The sequence below is a fragment of the Coturnix japonica genome, chromosome 2, assembly GCF_001577835.2.
Source record: "Coturnix japonica isolate 7356 chromosome 2, Coturnix japonica 2.1, whole genome shotgun sequence".
In the NCBI taxonomy this organism is placed as follows: domain Eukaryota; kingdom Metazoa; phylum Chordata; class Aves; order Galliformes; family Phasianidae; genus Coturnix; species Coturnix japonica.
In genome coordinates this window covers 66,763,328-66,789,329 of record NC_029517.1, presented here as the reverse complement: position 1 = coordinate 66,789,329, position 26,002 = coordinate 66,763,328, and the positions used below count along the sequence as shown (strand labels likewise).

The window sequence follows — 26,002 nt, the reverse complement described above, 5'->3', positions numbered from 1 at the left end:
GTACAATATCACATCACAGAGTCATAGAATGGCTTAGATTGGAGGGGACCTTAAAGATTATCCAGTTCCAGCCCCCTCGAGATCTCCCCAGAGCCTTCTCTTCAACAAGCCCAACTCCCTCAATCTTTCTTCAAAGGAGAGGCACTCCAGCCCTTCCATCATCTTTGTGGCCCTCCTCTGAACCCACTCTTACAGCTCTGCATCCCTTCTGTACTGGGGGCCCCAGACTTGGACATAATTCTCCAAATGGGTCCTCATGAGCACAGAGTAGAGAGAGACAAAACACCTCCCTCTCCCTGCTGGCTACTCTTGTTTCAATGCAACCCAGTATACTGCTGGTCTTCTGGACTGCAAGTGCTGACAGACTGCTGCTTCATGTCCAGCTCTTTGTCCAACAGAACCCCTAAGTCCTTCTCTGTACAGCTGTTCTCAATGAGTTCTTCTCCCAGTCTGTACTCTTATTTAAGATTGCCTCAATCCAAGCGCAACATCTTTCACTTCACCTTGTTAAACCTCATTAGATTCTTATACATCCACTTTTTGAGTATATTCAGGTTCTTCTGGATGGCATCCCACCTTTCTGTTGCGTCAGCTTCACCAGTTGGCTTGGTGCCATTAGCAAACTTCCAGGAAGATCCGCTCCCTGATCTTCCCAGGCACAAACATGACGTTCACTGGCCTTTAGTTCCCTGGGTCTTCCTTTCTCCCTTTCTTGAATATGGGAGTGATATTTCCCTTTCTCCAGTCAGCAGTCACTATGCCTGATAGCCACAAACTTCTCCTGACAGATGTGATATCTCCTCAATGTTGCCTCATCTTCAATAGAAGATAAATAAGAAAAAGGAGTAAATCATAATAGAGACCTGAGAGCATAAAAGGTTCCTATGGGGTTTGTAGTAACAAAATGTGTTCATACATTTGTGCTTCAGGCAATTTCACTTCAGGAGCTGGTCCTGAATTACAAAAATTACCACAGGTTACTCAGTTCCACATTGAAAAGTGCAGATCTGTCTGTTAGTTTTGGATTCATTTCTGCTGCAGATTAATTAACATCTTCACCTGACAGTGACTGTGCCACGATACCCCATTATTTTTTTACATGATATACAGAGTGAATTCAAAAGAGATTCCACCTGCAGGTACCTCCTGCTTCTGACTAAAGAATAACCATGAGGCCTCCCCTCAGCCTCTTCTGCTCGGGGCTGAACCAACAAAAAGACTTCTTCAGCTTCTCCTTATACGTCTTAGCCTCTAAACCCTTCCCCATCTTTGTAGCTCTTATATGGACTCCATAATAGTTTTATGCCCTTCTCATACTGCGGCACCTACAACTGTGCCCAGTGCTTGAAGTGAGGCCATACAGCACAGAGCACGGTGGGACAACCCCTTCCCTCACCCAGTTGGCAGTCTTGGGCCTAAGGCACCCCAGGGCATGGTTGGCATTTTGGGCTGCTAATTTCTAAATACAGCCTTGAAAGTGAACCAGAGGCATTAAATCCACTTGTCTACCATCTACATTTAAGAGATTTATATGTGCCTGTTAAAAAAAAAAAGGCTAAAAGGAGAATGACTGCAACAGAAGGAAAGTTTGATCCATTCACATAGAAATGTATCAATATGTCTTCACTGTCATCAGTAACAGTGACAAGCCCCGCACTGAAAATTAAAGAGAGTGGACTGATTAGCACGTGTGATGAAGAAATGGGACTTAGCTCAAACTCATGGGTTCCAGGCATGCTACTAGAAATGGCACTACCATTGTGGATTAAAGGACAGAATGACTTGTCCACTGTGCCTAAGAGCCTAAAGGAGACTGCATTTTACAGTTCTTCCTTTTATTAATTTCACAATATTTGTGATGTATGAAGCAGAGGTAAAAATGCTTATCGTCTCCAGTATGGAATATCCATCAGACATTGACATTTGTAGATGAATAAGTAGCTGGGCAGGAGAAATACAAGCAAGGAATCTGTGATAACTGTCTTCCCTGCAGAAGATTACTAGAGTTTTAAATCATTGCACAAAACACCAATGTGACAGAAGAGAAGCAAACTGTGTGAAGCCAGGTGTGCAAGTCTGATTAATCTCTTTTGGATTAGATTCTTCATGCTCACAACAATAATGAGAAATTTTGCAAGATGCTTGTTCCCAATAGGGTTGTGACCACTCAAAACTGTACATGGTTAGGTAATAACTATGTCATAAATACGAAAGAGATGTCTGGGCATTAAAAATTTTATGATAATCTAGGGACTCAATCCCAGCAGTTCAGTTAAATTTGGTCCCAGGTGGTGATTTCAGTTCTTCCTTAATATTCAGTGAAATGAAGGGGCTGCAAGCATTGTCCTAAATGCCTGAGCACTGCATGAGGACATCGCAAAATGAAAATGGAAAGAAATTCTGCCCATGAATTTCTCTAATAATGATCATACTTAAAAGCCAGCAGGGAACTCTAGGAGGTTATCGGCCAACAGGAAATGCAGAGCAGCGGATCAGTGATATCAAAACAATTAATAATTGCTAGGTCTGCATATCTTATGCTAGGAAGGAATCAAATAATGATTAAGAGAACCATGCTGCTTTATTCCTACAGTGTAAAAAGTACAGAGGGGCTGTGATGGCATTTCCATGCCCAGTACTGAGAAAGGGCTGTTCTGTGCTGATGCAGCTTTACTAAGTGCATTGGGAGATGGTGTGGAGAAAAGTACCAAGCACCCTCCTGAAGCAGCAGAAGCACCCCTGCCAGTGACCACTCTACAGTCTGCTCTTGGCCCTGTCTCCATTCCCACATGGTTTCATCCCCTTTTTAAGGCACTTGGACCTTCAGAAGAGTCATGCCATGGCTGTGTGATTTATATTTGCTACAGCCCCCCTTTAGATACTGAAAGGCCGCTCTCAGGTCCCCCCAAAGTCTTCTCTTCTCTAGGCTGAACAGCCCCAGCTCTCTCTGCCTGCCATTGCAGGGAAGGTGTTCCACCCATTCAAACATTTTTGTGGCCTTCCTGTAGATGCACTTCACCGGGTCTACATCTTTCCTGTACTGAGGACTCCACATCCAGACTCAGAACTCTAGGTGAAGCCTTACCAGCACAGAGCAGAGGGGCACTTCCACCTCCCTCAGCCTTCTGGCCACAGTTCTTTAGAAGCAGCCCAGGATACAGTTGGCTTTCTGCACTATGAGGGCACACTGCAGGTGCACGTCCAACTTTCCATCTACCAGACTTTTTCAGCAGGGCTGTACTCTCTCCTTCCTTCTCCCAGTTTGTACTGATAGTGGGGGTTGCTGCAAACCAAGTGCAAGACCTTGCAATTGGATTTGTTGAAGCTCATGAGGTCCACTGCTTGAACCTGGGCCCACTGATCAAGTCTGTCTGGGTCTGAATAGCATCCTGTCCCTCAGGCATGTTGGCCACACCATACATCTTGGTGTCATCTCCAAACCTGAAGATGTCCTTTTCATTGATGAAGAAGTTAAAGAGCACTGGTCCCAGCTCTGACCCCTAAGGGACATCATTTTACTGATTTTATACCTTTAGTGATTTTATATTATCACATTCTCATTTACATTTGTATGAAACACATTTACATTAAATTGTTATGCATATATATATATTTGGAGAGTCGTCACCATTAAGCCATTGTTTTATGCTTGAGACTGATTCCACTTCACACAAAATTGCCAGCTGCAAAAAAACCCAACCAGCAGAAGCACCCATCCTGCAATTCTTCTGCTATCTTCCATGAAAGGAAGGCTTATGAATGATGGGTACTTAGTACCAGAGGTTTTTCCTATGCCTTAGTTTTTTACCTACACTATTCCTTTTTAATCTTTATTATTTTTAAATATTTTCTTCATGTTGGCCTCATTTTTGAGCCACTTTTTGTAATTAGAATGAAGTGGAAGGTAACAGGAAGCTGTCAGTTTCCTAACCTGAAGTTATTAATACCGCCACCTGGCTTTCCAGGCTGCAGAAATGCCCATTTGGTTTGTAGTATAAGTCAATTATGTGTAGATTTTGGCAGGCAAGAAAGCGAAGAGATTCCACATAAAATGAACAAAACTATACAGAACAAAAACGTGTAGCCATCCAAACAGAAACATGTAAGAGAATATGTACAGTTATGAGAGAAAACCAGAACGTATTCTTCCATAATGAGCTCTTTCCTAATATTTTTCTCAGCCTCCATAAAACAAGTATTAACTTCCTGGAAAAAATAGTACCCTGAATGTATTAATGAAAATGGAACAGTTTTCGCATTAGCTCTGGAAAGACTGAATTAGCATAACACCAGAAGAGCAACCCAACATCTCGCCTTGAGCTTGGGATTTCAAGGTGCTACATCCTGGGATGTGATTGAAACTATGAGCAGACTGTTCAAAAGATGCAAGCAAGGACTTAGGGAACCTTTTTTGCTCTGTGTATATGAAATAATTCTCTGTATCGGTGACCTAAATTACAGACTGGAGAGAAGAGACCAGAGGAAGCAGGTGGCAAAAAGTGTGAGCAGAGAGGCAAAATGGCAAGAAGCCATGGGATAGAACAGCCTGTGTAAGGACAGGGGGGCAGGTGAAAGAGAAACAGGGAAAAATATAGGGTGTGTGCAGTGGGACCTGCCCAGATGGTGGCTGAGGGGAGATGTGAGAAACAGCAGAAATTTTCCCTCTCCTCTCAACCTCAATGCCCTTTATAATTAAAGGCATTTAAAGATATCTAGTGTTTTCCTAGTATTTCCTTTCCCATCAATATGCATTCTGTAATTTTTGTGGCAATGGTACATCTTGATAAACAAGAGTGAAAGAAATGCTGTGCCAGCATTAGGTAATTATGTCTGAGAGGGAAAGAGTCCTGAAGCCACCTTGATGATGGTATAGCCTGATGTGATACCTGCCCTAGGTACAACACACATACATTACCAGTACACACAACAACATGGGCGAACATCTTTACAGAAGGACACAGAGCACCTTGCAATAAGGGCAGGTTTTTCCTATAAGGGAAATGGTAGTGCTGAGGGTCTAGGAACACCAACTTACCAGTTAAGTGGCTGGCAATCCTGGCAATAGGTTTAGGAGGCAGGGCAGGGGGCTGTTTGAGGAGGGACAACTGTTTCACTGGGGTGTCCTCATGGTCTCCAGGGAAAGCAGCAGATTTTTTTGGGGGAAGTAGCAGGACTGGCTTAGCTGTAGGATCTTGGGACAGGAGGACTCCAGATTCATTGGATGTGGGGCTCTCTTCAGACACTGGAGGACACAACCACATCATAGACGCAACAACGTTACGAGCAAAGCAGTAGCGGATACAGCCATTGTAGAACGTGAAAAGCAGAGCAAGAATGAAGGTTAAGACTAATAGAGTTCACTCAAACATTGTATAACACAGAAAGAAGGAAAGAAAGAAAGAAAAAGAGAAACACACATCTACACAACAGCTGAATTTCCCATTACCTCTGACAGAAGTCAGCTCCCGTATGCCAGCCTGGGACGTATTCCCACGTGTTGAATACACAGGTTTAAAATGTTACATCCTAGATGGTCTATCACCACAGCTTGCTCAGAACCACATATGTTAGCAGATAGACTTTAGATTTATACTGTAAGTGTAAAAGCACCTCACAAGGGCTATTCCATTTCAAAGAGGATGTAGTTCACCTGATCACAGATGGGCACTTTTGCTAGTCATTTTTCCTCACTTGATCTTCATCCATGACTCTCAGTGCTACATAGAATGAGGAGTTAGCTTAGATGTACAGATTGTTGTCTCTCTTTATGTATTGAGAATGAACCATATATAGCCTCATCTAGGGCAGTGCAACTGCTGATTACTGTTGTATGATGTGAATGTCACCGAACACCACATGGCGAGTAAAGTACAAGACATACCCCAGGGTTTAAAAATGTTGTCACCCCCCTTGGGCTCATTGGCACACCTGAGAAGTAGCAGGAGCGAAATCTACAGCTGTAAGTCCACAAAGTGCAGAGTTTGCTTTACTTGCTGACTTCACTTGTGTAGAAGCAGCAGTTACTGCTATGCTGAGAAAGCAAACATTTTTTTATGGATCACTCAGTGATAATCTGCTTGCTGTCATCTCCTTCTCCACCAGAAGACCTTGGTATTCAGCAAGGTCTCCTTGAGACTACACACCAAAGGTTAGAGATCAAAAACTTGTTTCAAACAGTTTAAAGCTGCTCCAACGAAAACAAAATGTTACCTGTCCCATCCATGATCTCTGTGGTCGGCAGCACCTCGTATGAGCAGGGTTCCCCAGGTGCTGAGCCTGACTCCAGTTCTGCTAGGGCTGGCAGGGATACCTGGCTGGAGCTCAGCACTTGTCCAGATCCCAGAGGCTGCCCATTCTCCAAAGCTCCTTCTTCATTTGGTATGGAAAGTTCCCCATCTGTTCATATTTGGAGGAAAGCAAAATGATAAGAGAAGACACATAAATAAGATGCAGAAAGAATTTAAAGCGAATCCTGCTTTGTAATACATTGTTTGTGAGTGAGAAACCTGAACTAAACTATTGTATGTATGTAGAAGACATGGATAACAATCAAAACAATATGGTTTAGATCTCAAAAATACAACTTATGTTGAATAATTTTTGAATATATCTGGCTGATGTTCTCTCTGTAACAGTCCCACAGAAGTGTGACAGCATTTCATTTGCCTGACAGGGTTGTTATGTGATATGATACGTGATGTATGAATTATGTATTATGATAAGTGGCCTAAGCTAGATGGTTCCTGGTCACCCTTCATCTGACAGAGTGATAAAATCTATTTTTCCCTCTGCTCTGCTTAAGCTGCAAACTGAGGAATGAGAATGGGCTGGAACTGAAGCTATCAAGCTTTGTTCTTTAAAAACAAACAAACAAACAAACACAACGATACATGATTTATATTTTAATAATAACAGATGTTATTTCCTTCCACCATTTTTTACACTATTAGGGGCATAAATAAAATTACAGATGTATGCCACTATTTTATATACTAACTAAACTACTGAAGTCTCCCAGCAAGACCAAGAGTATAAGTAAAGGAAAGAAAAATCTCTACAGTTGCCTGGTGAAGGTCTTGATATTGAGATAAAGCAGATTACATTGTGGAAGTCTCTTTTTTAAAACTCATTATTAATAACTTACCCATTTGAGCAAACATTTCTGGATCAGCAATTGTTAGCTTTTTTTCCCTATCAAATACCACTTCACATTTGAATTAATATAGAACAGAAAGGTGGGATCAGCTCATTCTCCACAGCATCAACCCACATGATTTTTATATCAGAACTTGTTATGCACAGCCCTCTGGCTCCTAGAGGCAAAGACTACACAGATATCTCAATTACAGTTTTATGAAGTGTTCTGCCATTATGAGTGGAAACCTGAAAATATAACCAGAATGTGACCTGTAAAGCAGAAAGCCCAGCAGGCAGATAGAGAGCCTAGTGTTAACACAACATGCAAATTATCATTTTTTTTAAATGAAATTCAGAATATCCAGATCTAGTTCTTGATTCTGGGGCAACTGTGACTAGCCATATTATTGCTCACTGTACCAAACAGAGATCATTGAAGTGAGCACACATATTCCCCTCATAGGGACAAAATGTGCAAAATGCTTTGAAAAACAACACTGAAGAGATAAAAAAATGTTAAGCTTCACTTAGATGTCAAGACACTGCAATTAACAAGTCTGGCAAGAAAAGAAATCAGATTGTTTTCTGACTTGTCAAGTTTCTTTACAACATGCAAAGATGATCTATTGCTTATTTTGGTATTGTTAGAAATAGGAAGGTCTTGATATTCTTGGTTATATTGCAGTGTTTTTAAAGAACTCGAGTTTTCACTGTATACTGTTACATCACAGTGGACTGAAACTCTACCCGTAGCTTTCAGAGCAATCAACTGAGCTGGCAAAAGGTGGCAACATTAATCAAAACTGAAGGTTTCAGCCAACTGTTCACAGCAAAGCTTCACTGTAGGTGCTTCGGTCATTCGATACAAACCGTTTTATTTCCCTAGACAGCAAAGATCAAACAACAGTTCGGCCAACATTTAAGCTGAATGTTTTTTTGACTTAGCTGTTTCGGTGGAAATACTATATATCCTGTTCCTGATTTGCCTCCCTTTTATAAACATGCCCCTTTACAATGTTTGGGATAAAGGCTGATGTTATCTCAGATGCACGGTTTCATGAAAGACCATAACTATTTACTGGGCAGAATAACTGCTTTTTGAACCAAGGACAGTGATTATATCCAGTAGTATTTAATAATTTCAGCACAGGACTAAATTTAACCATTAATCTTACCGAAGAGAAATATTTTTTTTTAAGTATATCTACATACTTTAATGAAGTGAGATGCCAATTGTAACATGTTGAGCACTTTGAAATCTGTCTTAAATGTACTTTGCACTTTTCAAGGTACATTCAGCATGGCTGAAAATGTCAATATTCGAATCACCTGCTCTTTTTTTTTTGTCAGAAAAAGCAAAATGTGAGATAAAGTTTTGACTTTTATTTTTTATCATAACAAGCATGACAGTTCTCTGTACTGACAGCATAACCTATTTTAATCTTCCCTCTAAATATCTCTGATCTTCATCTAGACTCTAAAAATCACCCTCAGATTGGACTGAAATGATCAGACGTGACGCAGAATCATGACTGAAACATATACCCTAAATCTGAGCTTGCTTAAAGCTACACAGGAAGCTTCTTAAAACACAGAAAACAGATCAAAGACAGATAAAATCATCATTTGTAGAGTGAAGAATCTCTCAGTGTGAATTAATCCTGGATCAGAGGCATGCTTGACAATCAGATATAAAAGGCAAATTAATTGCTATTTTTAAAGCACTAAAAGCTATTTTAGTTAGCTGACATGCAAATAAAAAGAATTCTAGTAATGCAATTATGATATATATGGGTGAATCAATTAGTTTTAAAGAACTGGCTAAGAGCTTAAAGTTAATTTTGCACATTGATAACGTAATCTTTTGTTCTCACGCTTGCTAAATCCTTTGCTGTGTTTTCTCAGAGCCTGCTGTTTCTCACTGGAGAAAGATTTTCCCTAAACGCGTGAGGTTTTTTGATAAAGCAGGTGGAGTGCAAGTCAGTTTGATCTGGAAGGGACCAAAGTGAACAAACAACATGAACTCTGCAGCAAAATGAGCACATGAAGGATGCTGTCCTGCTGATCATGAGCAACGGAAGAAGCAGATCCTCAGAGAAAATTCTCTGATGCAGAAAACTCTACCCAGACTTGTTGGTTCACCTTTGCATATGAAAATAGCAATATGGGGTGAAGGCTCAGAAATGCAGAGATGATATGTTCAAAAGAGATGGATCCTGGGAGCTTGTTTGGCCTAGCAGCTAGACTGCTCGCCCAGCACCAGTCTTATCTACTGGAGGATGAGGGTTTGAGCTCTCAGCTCAGTGCAGTTCTTAGACTATCACAGGTTCACATAGTCAGATGGAATCTGCCCCAGGGTACTGAGGGAGCTGGCAAAAGCACTTGACAAACAACTTTTCATCATTTATCAACGGTCCTGGTCAACTGGTAAGGTCTCAGATGACTGAAGACCTGTCAGTGTGACTCCCATTTACAAGAATGATCATAAGGAGAATCTAGGGAATGACAGCTCTGCCAGCCTGACTTTGGTATTAGGGAACGATACGGAGCAGATTATCTTGCCCAAGAAGGCCAGCAAGCATTCTGGTTTGTATCAGTAATACTATAGCCAATAGCATTGGTGAAGAAATTGTCCTCCTGTACCTAGCGTTAGTGAGGCTGCGCCCTGAACTGTGTTCAGTATTGAGCCCCTCACTACAAGAAAGACATTGAGGCCCTGGAGTGTGCCCAGAGAAGGGCAGTGAAGCTGTGAAGGGTCTGGAACACAAGGCTTATGAGGAGCAGCTGAGGGAACTGGGATTGCTTTGTCTGGAGGAGACTCAGGGCAAACCATCTACATCTCTACAGTGACCTGAAAGATTGTAGAGAGGTGAAGGTTGACCTCTTCTGCCAGGTAACCAGAAGTAGGATGAGAGGGAACAGCCTCAGAAAGTGCTGTGGAGGTTCGGGTTGAATATTAGGAAAAAAATTGTTTTCAGAAAGAGCTATCAGTCATTGGAACAGGCTTCCCTGGGGAGCAGTGCAGTCAGCATCCCCAGAAGTGTCCAAGAAACATGTAGATGTGGTATAGCTTAGTGGATGAGGTCTTTTCCAACCTTTATGATTCTATGATTCCATGATTAAGCATGGTTTGTACTCAGGAACTCATTCGCCAGATTCACTTTTGGGTACTTCTTGAAAATGAAGCAGCCCATGTGGACAGCACCTAGCTGGTACAGACCAGTCTTTTAGTTGTTTCATTTCTTTGGAGAAATGAAACATTTTTTCTGCCTGCCTTATCGCCATTGATTTTGATTCTGAACACTTTGGAATAGAGAACTTCTCGTATGTCTGAAAAATGACAAGCTCATGAGCTCCTTCCACAGATAAATGACTAAGGAAGTCAAAGTGATATGGAGAATTCTACATCTCATGTTACTTTCCATTTCTAGTTGTCTTCAGTACTGGCCTGCTCTCAAGTACGAACAACTAGGAAATTATTCTTGATAGTGAAGCAAAGGAAGGGTGGGGCATTTCCAAGCCTAGGCTAAGCAATGTTGAGCTCTGTTGCTTGTGGTTTTTCATTGACAGAGTGTTTTCAAATCCTGACAGGAATGAGATAATTTGAAATAAAGGTTTTTAAACCAAATTTTGTTTAGATGGACAGTACAAAAATACTAAGATGAAGATCACCCATGCTTCCTTGAGGAATCATTGCGTTATTATCTCTGAAGCAAACAAGTAGTACACACATTCAAAAATTCCTCACTACAGGAAAACTTGTTTGTGTTCAGATTAAAGAAGAGGTATCAAAATACTACCAGTATGTTTCATTCTTTGACTAGTATTGTAGCACACTGTGTAACTCTAAAGACAGTCGCTTTTGAAATGGTTACAGTTTGATGTGAAAATCAAACCTATTCATCTCTGTGTTTGAGCTCTTGGCTCTGCCAGTCCACAATCTATTAGAACAGCAGGCAACTAATCAGATACTTCTTCAGTGTACTGTTTTTCTAGAAGTACACTGTATTTGGAAAAAAAAAAAAAAAAAAAAGCAGTGTACTTTAAAAATAAAAAGCACAGCAGCCTTTGCCTACATTTTCAGAAGATTCCAGTTACAGAACATCTAAAAGAGTGGAAAGTTATTTGGGCATGAGTTTGGACCTTGCCAAGAAATGAGCTCCCTGCACTTCAGACTAGAGTGGTTTCACTTCAACAGCTTAAGTGTGAGGGTCACCGAAATAATAAAAGCAATTATCGTTTCCCAAAAATAGCATCTGGAATGCATTGACTCTCTTATGTGTGAACACTGTGACTTACTGAGCTCTGTTAACTTTTACCTTCTGGATGACACAGTCACCTAAAAAGCCAGCAAATCCCAAAGCAAACAGGTCCGTGTGTCACCCTGAATAACAGGAGATCAAACTGTCTAATTCTGGTTTTCTTCAGCTCAGATGATAAAAATAACACTAAACGCACTGCAGTTTCAGAATCTCTCTCCTTACATCAGTCTATATATCTAGATAGTTTCCTTCACTCTGTTTAAGAACGAAAAAGACAACATAATCACTCCTCAGCTTTGGTCTCCTCTTTGGAAAGGCAGACAGAGATTGAGCATTATGGTTCCACCTGTTGTCTGTGCAAGATGTTTCTTGGTAGAGAAGGTATAGAAACAACCATCCAAAAATGCTTTCTGCTATGAATTGCAATGCTTCCATAAAGTACTGGAGATTAGGTATCAGGAAGTACAAGGAAAATGTTATTTCTGCTTAAGGTTTACAGCAAGATATAATACCCTTTATGAGAACTACGCTTGTCCTATTATATCAAGGAATAAAATGTTACTTTTCCTCTACACATTTTGCCTTACTTATATTTTTACATCACATGTGATCAGTATCACTATACTTCCGCTCAACTATCTTCCCCTCTGGTCTGCTTCTTTCAAGGAAGGACTCCTTGAAAGCATTATCGGTTTCTGTGTTTGCAAACAGCAGGAAGTAAGGCAGAGATACTGAATTAGTAATCTAACTGTGTTGGCTGATAGTTTCCCATTTATTGCATCTGACAATAAAAGTTTGATGTCTCTATGTCTTGTACTGGAAATAAGAAAAGGCAGCATGTATTTCCTACTAGGTCTTTCTGATATGAAAAGGTGAAAAATGACTACAAAGAGGAGATTTTTCATTTGTTTTCATGATGAGGACCTCCAGACAACACAATGTCTATTTTACCAGGAAACACAGAAGATTACAGACTACAAAGTAATTGCATGGGAAAAGCTTCAGCCCTTTGCAGAGGAGAAGGGAGAATTTCCCTGAGTTTCAAGTTGGAGAACAGGGTCAGGTTGTACAGGGGAGATATTATTAAGGATGCCTTTAGGTGAGTGTAGGGATGTCCAGATGCTGACTTCCAAGTTCCCCAGGGTGCTGAACTGGGAGCTTTGCTGGCAACGGAGACATCTGGCTGCATATTCAATCCAAGTCACAGTCCAGAAAATGGGAAACCCAAGGCACCAAGAAATGAAAATTTTGCCAGTTGTGGTTTCTACTCTGCACTTGCATCTCGGATGACTTTCAAGATGGCTGGCCATAGTGAGAGCTCAGGCATTCTCAAAGGATTAAAAAGCATCTAGAATAGGTTATGGATAAAAACCATGGAAAGTAAATCACAAGTCACACATGGACTTTGTTTGGGTTAGTGAATTTTTACATCACCTCTTCTTTCCCAACAAGCTAGATCAAAGTAGATTTCAATGGTTCAGATTTTATAAGCTAGATCCTATTTAGAAAAGCTCTGGAAGTTAATAACTTCAATTGACTTCTATCAGGTTTTGTTGTGGTATTGTTAAACACTTCTAGCCTTGGGATTAATGAGGCATCAAGGCACATACCTAAGTTCTATTGAAATTAAAATGCAACCTTGGCATGCCTTAATACAATTTGCTTAATTAATTGCCTTAGTCGCTGACAAGAGAAGCAGCAAGCAAATAAAAGCTGGAGTTACATACTCACAAATATGTAATAGATACCAATTATTCATTATGCTACCTGTGTAAAATAACGGTGTTTTGCATAAGTAATACATCACCACCTCAACAAATGAATAATTCTGAATGGGGAAACATCATTATTACGTATTCTGAGTTGTTTCAGGTGTTCTGTGCTCATCACACAATCCCAAAACTTAAAAACTTAAAACCATTAATCCTATAGTGACTCAACCAGAGATAATAAATGCATGTACAGACCCATTCCATCTCCCTTCAGTCTGGACGCCTTGCTGTTTTGCAGCAGGTAACTACCACACAATGTTGTGATTTATAATTTACTGCTTAACATTTCTGATTAGCCTTCAAGTTTATTTGCAAGATCCACCAGGAGATGTTTGGAGACTTTATTCTGTGCAGTTCTGCCATTCCAGATGGTATTCTCTGTTCTTAATGTTTTGACAAAGTGAGATCTGACCGTAAAACTACATGGGATGTCAATTTAACATTGTGAAAAGAAGAATGCTTACCTTTATCAAAAATTTCCTTTAGCACTCCTCGTTTTATAAGCTCCTCTCTGCTTTGCCTCATTGATATCTTTCTTTCCAAAGCTGAAAGCAAAGGAGGAGGGTGATTATTAACAGAAAAGAAAGGAAATGTTTTAAAATGCTTTTTCTCCACTTATAGTCAGTGGCAAATGAGCGTGTCAAAAAGCCCACATAACCTCCTTGCTCTTGAAATAAGGCTGATATTGATAGAAATGTCTATAGATTGACTCATTTTAGGGCATGTCTCAATTCCCATTGTCCAGTTTGGATACATGACCCAAGCACTTCTTGCTTGGGTCATGAATAAGTAGAAACAGCAAAGAGAGAACAAAATAATAATGCAGAACCTAGTGAAAGAAAGATAAAAAAAGAAGGTAATGTGAAAGATCATGAAGAATGAAAGACATGGCTGTGGATTGTTCTCTGGCCATGGAAGAGGACTGGCACTGCTGGTGCTCACAAGACAAGACTGGTTTGCCACTAACTCCAATGAGAGTAGAACAAAGTGTCTGGGAGAGTGCCAAAAATGAGCTGTTTAATGGAGTCTTCTGCCCAGAGGAATGTTTTCCCCAAAATAATTACAAATAAATGACACTCCATGACAATAATTTAACACCAGGTCTTGACAGCCTGAGTCCTGTTTTTGCTGCTTGGAGACTGTGGTCACTGGGGCAGTAAGATGACAGATAGAAATTTCACATTTGTTTAGTTCAGCAGTAATTAAAACAATGTCCAATTAACCAAAACATCACAAAGGACATGGATTCAGGCAAATTGCTGAAAGGCAGTAAGCGAGGGGCACGAGAAGTGATGTGCAGGAGGGGCCGTGACTGTGTGTGCTCTGTGAGAAACAAGCTCGTGCTTGCCAAAAAAGAGGCACAGTTAAGGGTGAATCGCTTCTGCCATATGCTCCCCTATCAGACACAGCGCAGATGCACACACAGATGAATCGGGACTTTGCTTCTTCAGTCTGCCCAAGGCAGATTTAAAGCAAAAGGGGCTCCACAACACTCTGCCCATGAAAACATGAGGATGTAGCCTTCTCCGACGCTACTGGATGTTTGCTGTTCCCAGAGGGAAACAATACACGTGGTGAATTAGCTGTGCTTACACTGACACACTGCATTCACTGCAATTTATTTGCTGTTAGATATGAGTGGCTTAGCACAAACAAGGCAGTGCTGTTTTAAAATGCACTCAATACCATAATATAAATTTCGGTTTCTCCATTTTTTAAATCAGCTTTGAACATGTATTCTTTAGGACTAAGAAAGCCAGCAGACACGATCTGTAGCTAATAAAACCCATGCTTTCTTCTGAACACACCCTCTGAGCTTCAACATCAGTCAGAATTATGGCAGTACAAGCCCCATCGGCCAGCTGTGTGGTACAGTTTTATTTCTGAGGCTCTTAATGTAACAGCCCAGTTTAAGAAGTGCTTTGGGCACCTCACTGCCTTTCAATGGAACTTAGATTTCTAATATTCTTTTGACAGATAGACATCCCAACAATCAGCCTGCGGAGCTGCCTTGTAGACTGGCTGTCCATCTGCCTTTTCCTTGCATCCAAGCAGCCTTGTTCTGGCATGGCATTTAAAGCTTCTTCTCTAAGAACAGCCAGCATAAGTCCCTCCGAAAAAAAAGGAGTCAGAACAAGCTACAGCTAACCCTTGAGCTTTCTCCCACCACACACATCATTAAAATCCTGTCTTTAAAGACTAATTTGGCCTTACTGAACACCTTTTCCAACAAGTCCAGGAAAAAGTAATTTTTCCCTGAATGCAAACAGAGTAGAGCACTCAGCTTGTGTTGGCTGGAGGGCAATTAATCTGGGCAAGCCAGCAGCAAAGCAGCAGTTTCTGTTCGTAGGCCAGCAGCACTCTTCACAAAACAAAGAGAGAGGCAAATTCTGCTATTTCTGAACTTCACCAGAAATAGCCAAGTAACAGAATCATCCTTTACATACAAATCCGAGCACGATTGCAGGAATATAACCATATGCTATACACAAGTAGATAGATTTCCATACAAAATGCTGGGTTTTCATATATCATACACAAATAAGCCAGGTGAGAATGGGTGTGTAGATCAAGACATCAAAGTCAACCACTGAGGATGTGAATATGTCTGTCATTTTGCACAGGCACTGGCACACATTGACATTCCTTATCCCACCCTTTTGCCTCATGAACAGCCAGTTATGTAGTTATGCAGCAGAATTACTGCTGACTTCATGGCCAGGCACTCCCATTATATTATAAAAGCAGCAGTAAGAAACCCAGTAATACTTCTGGAGTCTGAGTCCTAACCAGGGCCCCCTGGATATTATGCAGAAGCAGAGGAATAACCTTCCCAAGACTACTACTGAGCAACATACTCAAATACAGGGCAAGAATTCTCAGAAACACAGGTTATTTTGCAGTCCACCTAGCAGTCAATCTAAATTTTCAGAAGACAAAATACAAAGGTTCTTTCAGTCATCCCCTTTTTAGTTGTAATCTGTTTCTAATCCAGAATAGCAAAAAGAAAATCAAGCCCCCTATAACCCAAATCAAACCACACCAGTTTGAAGCTTAGACGAAAGCAATCTTTTTTTTTCAGTTTCCAAATCCTTTCTAAGTAGGCATAGAACTGAAAGTATTAATTATTTCCCTACTAAGCCAGTTTTAATTAATAAGATATTTAGAGGAAGGGCATGCTGGGCTAAGAGCAGCACTGAATGATAATAACAGATGCTATACTAAAACGATGGAACATGCTGCTTTCTCTTATTACAAACCTTCCTCCCGAACAAGTCTTGCACATTTGAATGTATAAACTGCTATGCTACTGCAGGATCAAGTGCAAAAAACAACCAACATACAAGTGCCTGGATGCAGAACTCATTAGGCTCTAACAGCTTGTACAATCAAATGCTTCACTCCGCCCGGATTTCTCTGACAAAGATTGCCAGTTCTTTTACGAAGGATTTTACTTTCAAGCAGAAAGCTGATGCAGAACAAATTCATTCACTTTCAATTGAGAAGGAATCCATTCACGGTTGAGCATAAATAAATTAAAAAAAAAAACCCTCTGAATTAATCCTCGATTCATGAGAACCCTGTAAATTCTGTGATGGGAACAAATAAAATATAATTAATACTTAACGAAAGATGTATTGCTTCATTAGTGATTTTCCTGGGTGATTAACCTCATTTTGTTCATTTGTACAATCTTCCAGGAGATTAGAAATAAGCATTAAGCCTTCTTTATGGGGACTGCTTATACCAGAAAGCGGTTATCTTAACAAATACATCCATTTTCCAATAGATACTGTTACCCGCTTCTTTAAGTGAGATGTCTGTGTTTTATGACATAAATGTACAGATTTTGCCATTGAGCTCTGCGGTAGCTCTTACTTTCAAGTTCTGATGAATAAACAGTGGGAAATATTTTTATTAATGTTCCTGAGCTAGTGTTTTTGAACTCTTCCCCCAGGAGCAGCACCCCTCCACTGTTCAAACACAGCTCTTCTCTGTGGCAGACCCATTAAGAACAGTAAAGCCCTGACACGGTCACGAGGATTTCCATCCCCTCCATTCTGGAAATCAAGTACAGTTTTGTCTTTATTCCTCTAATAATCTGCTGTGTTCCACGATGTCAATGCTTGTGGGCCATTCCTCCAGCTGAGAAGGTGAAGCATGCTGCTGCCTTTGTGCCAAGTGCCTCTGATGTTCTATTAAGCAACCAAAGAGGCATTTATGTAGTCAGGATATTTGACCTTTCTGTCTCGCCATCTTTCCCTCAGGACCAATACATCTCAGGTGAACTCTCCCAACATGCATCCCCCCTTCACATAACTTGACATGTTGCTGTTTAAACCAAGGAGTGAACTAAACGCACATGTCCTACTATTTATCTGGTAATCAAAATAAAACCCATGTCAGTGCTAGCCCTTAAGTCTAAAGAGCACTAGGGCCGGCTTTGCCTGAGTTCTTCCTTTCAAAGATCATTATAATCTTCATGATGATTTTAGGAAACACAGGTGTGCCAGCTCATACAGAGTTCTATAAATTTTAGAATTGATTCAATATTTGTAGCGTCTCTGCTGTGAGCTTGAGGTTTGACTGATGCCAAAACATAGCTTGGATGAAACAGTACTATCTACAAAATCTGTCTCAGATAACTACCTAGAAAGGATTAGAAGCGTCTCTTTGTCGGATGTCCACCCATGAATTTCCTGCTTTGATTGTAGCCAAACACTTCCATTATACGAGATTACAAACAAGTGAATGTCAGTTGGAAAAAGATGTGAGGGTACTAAAAGTTAAGCTTGATTTCTTAAAAAAAAAAAAAAAAATTACTATAAATATCTTTTTGTCTATAAATATCTCTTTGTGTTGACAAAATCAATCCCTTTCAGTATGAGAACCGTTTGGAAAACTTCTGAGGTAGGTGCCACAAGCCTAGTAAAATAGAATAGCATTGATATCCCACTAAATGAATAACTAAAACCACTAGAGAAGCAAAGCTATCAGTAATACTGTTGCTATAAAAGTGGCAAAGGGAGGTACAGACAAATTGAAACAACTCAGCTCATCATCTACTTGATCATTTACAAATAATTAACAGTGATCATTGTGTAGCCAGTGGCCTACACACTGCATTATAAAATGATCCCTCTAGGAGCACTATTTTCTAATCTATAATAAATACAAAAAAAATAACAGGGAAAAGAGGCCCAAAGCCAAAACAAACTACTCATTTTATTTTTAGTACTGAAAGTACAAACGGATTTATTTTAGACCATGGTTACCTAAAACACATAGATTATATTAGGGCATATTGCTTCCAATTAACATTTAGACAAACTTAAGACACCAGTCTATCTCCAATTAGAGGCACTGGACTAGGAGCATGGACAATTGTCATTTGCTATAGTCTAGCCACTGAACTTACACAGTAGGAATGTTCACACTGCTTTGGGAATGCAGGCTCAAACCTCAAATTTCCAATTACTAACTAGCAATGTTTAGAAGGTGTAACAGTTGTCAGAGCTGTTGGCTACAGATGAAAATTGAATTATTTTCTCCTTGCTGATGGAATCTGATGAAAGTAAACTACAGAAAAGGTGAACCCAACCTTAAGAAAACTAAATTTATACTGATTGTTACTACATACAAAGTAAACTGTTAGACGACAGGCTCAGGATAAAAGGGTTTTGAGGTCAAAACTGTAAATGTAGAATTACAGGAGCTAATCAAGGTATTGTTAATGACAATAAGCAAAGAAGATCACGAAACAACAGTAGAAATCAGAAATTCAGTCAGTGTACAAACCCAAATTCAGCGAACGCAAGGAAAGACAGAGAAATAATATTTGAATGATTCCCTCTAATATAATTAAAGAAGGAACAAAACAAAGAAATCAGAAATCTCATTCAAAAATAGATGGACTGTATATTTTTCATGTATAAAATGACTTATAAAAAAATCAATAAAAGAAGTTGCTTTCCTGGAAGTATTAGACTTCAACTAGATCCAAAGAAGCCCCACATAATGGATTTCACAGGCTCAACAGAGCTAGTCTGTAATAAGATCAATACATGAAAACAGGAGCTAAAATAAAGGATCTTAACAAACATAACAAAAGGCTTGAAAAAAATATATCAGAGAATGGAAGTGAGAAGAAAACAGGTCTCTAGACATCCAAAAGAAAAATGGTACTAGGATAACTAGTATGATAACTTGATAACTAGGAAGTATTCAGGAAGCTGACCAGAAAGATAAAAAAAAAGGCATTCCTTGAGTTCTTTCCTGGGAACCGTAGCAAAGCATTTTTGTGATTTCTTAGGTATACCAGAACCAGAAAGTTGAACCACCAAAATATATTGCTTCCACATTGCTTAATGAAAAATAAGCTTCTGAGGTTTATTTAAAGAAACCAGCAAGAACGTAACATAGCACATTTTATAGAACACCTGCCCTACAATTACAGTGTGATTACAGCACCGAAAGCCATATCCTGGGAATTCTGAATATATATAATTTAGGCATCAGAAACAGTATGGAAGGGGGTGGTACTGCCTTCTTTAAAGATCTTCATCCAAGTTAGAAACCTGGCAGGCTTTAAGAGCCCACGCTGAATTCCTACTTCATCCTAATTAGCTAAAGATAAATTGAATATGGCTATTACCGCCATTGTTCTGACTGAATTGAAGCTGTGTCCTAAGTGCCAGCAGAAGGCAGCTGACACAATGACAGAGTATCCACCTGTGTCTTCAGATGAATCACAAGTGAATGAAATCATGGTTTCTCCTACAGGCTTCTGCCCTATAACAAACACACAGAAGTTGTAGCATCAACTAAACTAAGAAATTTGTAGGAATAGCAGCAGCTACATAGCTGAAAGAATGGCTGATTTGTAAAGTAACTACGCTTGCTTCAGGTACCTCCCAGTCCCAGATAACTGCAATATAAGAAACAACAGCTATGCTATAGGCAAATCAGTGAGCTGCCAGGTGAGATTTCTGAACTGTGCTTCCTTTGCTCTAAGATTGTGCACAGACAGTTGATACAGCTGTTAGGGATCTGCAGTGTCATTTGCAATGGCAGAAATGTCTTTTTGCAATGTTCCACTACCTAATAGCTGAAGGCACTTTCCTCAGAGCAAAAACCAGATCATCTACGTGGTGGTCACTGCTTGAATAATACAACTCAAGTTACTTTCTGCAGCTGAAGAGAATTCTCTTCAGAATAATTTACACATGGGATATAAATAACCAGACAAACTGCTGCTTTTGGATTTGCTCCTCCTCAGACAGTGCATCCAGATGGCATAACACAGACTAGATAATACAGAAACAAGTCCAGCAGATGTCAGGAAACTGGATTATACAGTGTAACTTTTAGAGGATGAAGAAGTCGGGGTTTTTTGTTGCAGAAACAATGGGGAAAAATATCAAGATAAAACTAAAGCAACTGCAGTGGATTGGTAGGAAGGGAAGATGATTGCTTGGACTGACTACTGGGAGATGACAACCAAACTACTGGCCAGTGTCTGGTCCCCTTGTTTGCCATCTGGGAGGATCATAGTGCTGATAGAAGGACAGTTCCAATCAGTAAGACAAGCAACACATCTCTTCTTATAGTAACAGCAAACTGCTGTGAAGTTCATTTAACAGCTTGGATGTACCTTACAGCTATAACTTTACCGGCATAAATTGCCTGGTACCCACAGACAGATGTGCAAAAAGAGTGTCTTACTCCTTAACGAAATTTCTCTTTGGCTATAGAGGCAGCGTTATCAACTAGAAATTCCTATCTCACCTAATAGGCATTTGGGACAACATTAACAATACCAGCACAAAACGATGCCCCAAAGTGTTTATTTGCACACATGACGCTGCAGCTGTAAATTGCAGTTTAGGAAAAAATTCTTCATTTACACTGGAATGATTAGTACAATGCAGACTCACAGACAGACACACAAAGAAGATGGATAGTTTGGATAGTTGTATACCAATGGCTGTATGTACACCTAGTTAAAATATACATTACAAAGCACAGCTTGGAACCAAGAAATACCTATTTGAAACCAAAATCGTCTTAGCGCCTTTTTGAGAGAGAAGCTGTTATGATATCAAATGCTTCTGGGAGACCATCACTAACCCTTTTTTTACACCCAGAAAATGTCAACTAGGATCACACAGATTAAAAATACATTTGTTATGAGAATGAACTGCCAACATCCCTTTAACACAGAGCTCTGTTAGGAACTAGACAGGAAATCATTCATTTAAGGCTTGATTATAGGGATGACTGAATCACAGAGCAACAGACACTTCCTTCAAAATATGAAAATTCCCAAATTGCAGCTGTCATATCATCCAGCAATTATCTCTGGATGATATTTCCAGCTTGTGTAACAGCACTAGTTGGTCAGTACATAGCACATTTAATGCTGAAATTAAACAAAGTTGTATGTATTTATTTAACACCAGTCTCTTATTGCAATAGTGTGGTCTACTTCCTGTTTTGGAGGATGAAAGTTGTCCAAGTAATGTCATGCATTTGTCATTTCAGCATATTTAATGTATTTAGAGACTTGGTCTGATTGTTTGCCTTTGATTTTCTTGATCTGTTTTGGCTAAAAACGTAACTTTCCCACATGGAGGGAAACTTTCCACAATGCAAGACATTCCTCCAGAAACCACAGATCAAAAAAGGGGGAGGAGATTGGGGTCTCAGCTACAGTCATGTGAGTTCAGTACAGCTTCATGAGAATTTGCATGCACCATCCTGCTTAGTAGCATGAATTGTTCCATTATTTAAGTAAGAGTTAATATTTTTAACATCCATCAAAGATAAAATGGTTTTATTTTCCTCTCCAGCAAGTGCTGAAGTGATCTGAGAAAATACAGCATTTTACACTTAGTATTAGATATAGTTTTAGTGGTTTTTTTTTTGTCTGCAAAAATGTAGTTACAGTTCTTGTTTGGGATGGGGAAACAGAGCTGAAGATGCCAAAGATTTTAGACAATAACATTTCTGAACTGAAGTACCAATATAAGAGGCAAATTTGGAGACAGATAGGCAGGAAGGACAATGAAGTGAAGGAGATACGATAATAATCCAGACACATTTCTTACAGTGCCATCACATTACAAAGGTAGATATCATTACATGAAAGAAGGGCAGAATTGAAGTCTGGTACCTCAGCATTCAAGATCAAGTGTCTTGACTGCCTAGAAACTAAGAAAGTTCGTCTGTTGAAAATGTAGAAAATGAAACACAAAACTGATAGATTCATAGATGACCTAAGGTTAAAAGCAGCAGTCCAGAAGGATATTATGTGGCATATAACCTAGCTAAGATAAAAAGGTTGTTACTGTGAACAGTCCAAAAGTTGCTTAGGAATTACAGACCAGTGAGCTTGGTTTCCATACCACCAGACTAGGAAAAACTACATAGGATAAACCTAAAAACAGGAGACCTGGAACAGAATAGAAATGAGTGAAGAATCATCCTGGGCTTGAGGTGAGAAGCTCATAGAAGGAAATGAATGAAGGTTCTGCTCCATGTGGTGCTTCCGGAGTTATAAAAACCTTTTGTTAAAGTCATTAAAGCAATAATAATTGCATAAGATGAGAATGAGTGTCCTCCAGAGGATTAATAACATTTAGAAAGTGAGGAGGAATGTCCCATACATAAAACAGAGAGACGTGGTAGGCCCTGCTTTCTTCTTCACAAAGATGAATTGTAGAAAGGGTAGCAATAGGGAGAAGACAACATTTCCTGTGGCCAAATTAAGTTGACTGTAAAGAGCCATAAAAGATATTACAATCCTAAATGACAAGTGACAAAACTCAACATTGATAAAAGCAAACAAAACACATTTGGGAGAAGTCTGCCCTAACTGTATGCACACAGTTACAGCTAATAGTCATTTCCCCTGAAGGACAGTGCTTGAAAAAAAGAGGGAAAAAAAAAAAGGAAGAAAAAATAAGAAAAACAGGAAACAGAAACCAGGAATTCTGCACCACACATGCACCTCTGCAAAGCATCCACAGAGGCTGTGCACTCTTCTGGATCCACTAATAACTGAAAACTCATTGCAGAAGGGCTTTTGTTCTGGGACTACCTGTGGCAGCAGCAGGAGCTCCTTGCTCTCATTTCACCCTGCTCACATCCCATTGCTCCAGATGAGGAGAAATAACATTGCAGAGAAGCAAGTCAGTGTGCATCACCCGCCCTTGGGACCACAGGCCATGCTAGAGCAAACACTGCAAAACAGAGCTCTTCACCCTGGGAAATGGGCTGCTAATTGGGAATATGACGGAGGTTTGTAACAGAATTCACTCACTTGTAAAATGCAAGAAATAAGGAGTGCCAAATAAAATTGTCTGGGTGCATGTGAAAAAAGAAAAAAAAAAAAAAAAAAAGTGCAGTGTATTTTTCTCTTGTGGAATTAACTGGGAAATGACATCCATTAAAGCCAAAAGAGTAATTGGGTTAAAATAACATTATACAAATAATAACGCACAATAAGTCCTCAGGTGGCTGTTAGATCTGGGGGCCTGGATATGACTTTCGTCTAACAAACTTCTGAGTGTTGGGATCTGATTTGGTATGTGAATGGACAGATAAGTACATACTCACCCTCTCCCACTCTAGGATATTCACAGAATTACAGAATTGTTTGAGTTAGAAGGGACCTTTAAAGGTCATCCAGTCCAACTCTCTTGCAATGAACAAGGACACCTACAGCTCCGTTCTGTTGCCCAGACTCCATCCAGCCTGACCTTGAATGTCTCCAGGGATGGGGTTTCCACCATCTCTCTGGGCAACCTGTTCCAGTGCCTCACCACCCTTATTGTATAAAACATCTTCCTATATCCAAACTAAATCTTCCCTCTTTTAGTTTGAAACCATTTCCCCTTGTCTTATCACAACAGACACTGCTAATGAGTCAATTTTCTCCTTTCTTACAGCCCACCTTTAGATACTGAAAGGGTGCTTCTCCTAAATCTAACTGTTGACTGGAAAAAGATACTGGACTACACAGACTTTGGTTTGATCTACTATATCTTGCTTCAACCACATTTTTCTTTAAAGGATGTGTTTAATGAATCACCCTTGATCCTAACACACAAAACTACAGTGTATTCAATTACCTAACCGTTGGGAATGTGCAAAGGCATCTCATTTGCCTTAGAAAGGAACTTGAATTTTATCTCCTTACTATGCCTGTCAGGGGATTTTTCTTGCATGATTAAATCAGACCTGTTAAGAAATACAGAGTTCAACATAGTGGCATCTAGAATTACAAAAATGGATTCAGCTTTCATTGCCTGGGTAGTGTTAGTTGCAAAAGTAGCATGCTATTGTGTCAGCCAGGTTTAGGATACTTTTTCATCATAGGTCTTGCAGGCTTCACGATCTTTATTCATTAACTCCTGAGAAAGCTGAGTGAGGATTTTTGTTGTTATTTTTTTTGCACTGTGTTTCATGTTAGTCAAATCTTAATTATTATTGATTGCGTTTTGACAGCATGGTATGACAAGCGTCAATGGAATGCAGACTTGAAATCTGAAATTCTGCCCAAGGTAAGGTAACAACCCGACTATAGATGGTTTCTGGTAACAAAGAAAATTAAAGCCAAGTTGTTCTGCAGAGTCTAACTAATGCTTCACAGAAGAGATAGAGAGAAGCTGCAAATCACTGTTCCATGTACAATTTCAAGTTCGATGAAAGTTGATATTACCTTAAAATATTTTTCAGAAGACTATCAAAATGCCATTATGTAGTTATAAATACATTAATTAAAATATGAATAAAGTAAATTCAAAATTCAGATGTAAGTGAAGAAATAATAAAGCACATTCATTAAATCTACCTAAATATTTTTCTATTTCCAATTTATCCTGTTATTATTATTATTATTATTATTATTTTTACACTAGGAAGATTGGGATGATTTATTTCTGTCAAAGTTATTTCTGTTTTATAGTAGCAATAGATGTCAGTCTATTTCTGCCATCATAGTTAGTTGCTGTGGAGATGGCTGAAATATCACAGATTATTATAATTGCAAATGAGGAATAAACAGCAGGAAAGGATGACACTGATAATCTTCAAATATTGCAAGGTTGCTTAAAACTAGTTAACCATAAGCTTTTTGAATTTGACACAGTAAAGAGCAGGATCAGAGGAATATGGGTGTGGTACACATTTCAGATGATGTGCTATGAAGAAACATGACAGGTACATATGATAGCATCTTAAATTTAGCCTCATGCTATAGTAAGATTATCATATAACCTATGTATCTCTTGATTTTGTTAAATATAATTTTGCCTTTAGAGAAGTCACTTACGTTATTCACCTTTATTACTATGAGGCAAAACAAAATAGCAGTAGTACATGAAATCAGTGGGTGTTACCCTGAACTAATATTCCTTGGCAGAGAAATGAAGGAGAAACAGGTGTTCAAGTGTCTGCATGAAAAGTAGCTAGAATTACCCCCTTGACATAATTCTTTAAAAGGCAAGTATTGAGCAGCACTTTTCAGGTAACACTAACGAACCTTTCCGAGGGAAGAAGTACAAAGTAGACAAAAATAAAATTCCCAGTGTACCAGCTTACAACGTAATTCACTTGCATTACACTGTATTCTGCTGTAGGGCTGGCTGGCACTACAACACTCTAGAACTTCCTGAAGGGAGGTTGTGATGACGAGGGGCTTGGGCTCTTCTCCCAGGCAACAAACAGGACCTGAGGAAATGACCACAAGTTGTATCTGATGAGGTTTAGACTAAACATAAGAAGGAACTCTCTCTCAGAGAGCGGTCAGGCACTGGAATGGCTGCC

General features: G+C 39.6%; 1 protein-coding gene across 12 annotated transcripts in view; it reads right to left on the bottom strand.

The window, feature by feature from the left end:
- The window catches only part of PHACTR1 (phosphatase and actin regulator 1), a 259,864-nt gene that overhangs the window by 52,961 nt on the left and 180,901 nt on the right, over positions 1–26,002 (bottom strand). For 10 of the 12 annotated variants that reach the window (XM_015854710.2, XM_015854712.1, XM_015854709.2 and 7 more), the window contains 3 exons: positions 13,636–13,716; positions 6,211–6,396; positions 5,036–5,242 (listed from right to left, as the gene is read on the bottom strand). In XM_015854710.2, the coding sequence (XP_015710196.1) occupies positions 5,036–5,242; positions 6,211–6,396; positions 13,636–13,716 (474 nt within the window). The remainder of the gene's footprint in view (positions 1–5,035; positions 5,243–6,210; positions 6,397–13,635; positions 13,717–26,002) is intronic. The other 2 variants (XM_015854715.2, XM_015854717.2) reach the window with 1 other exon arrangement.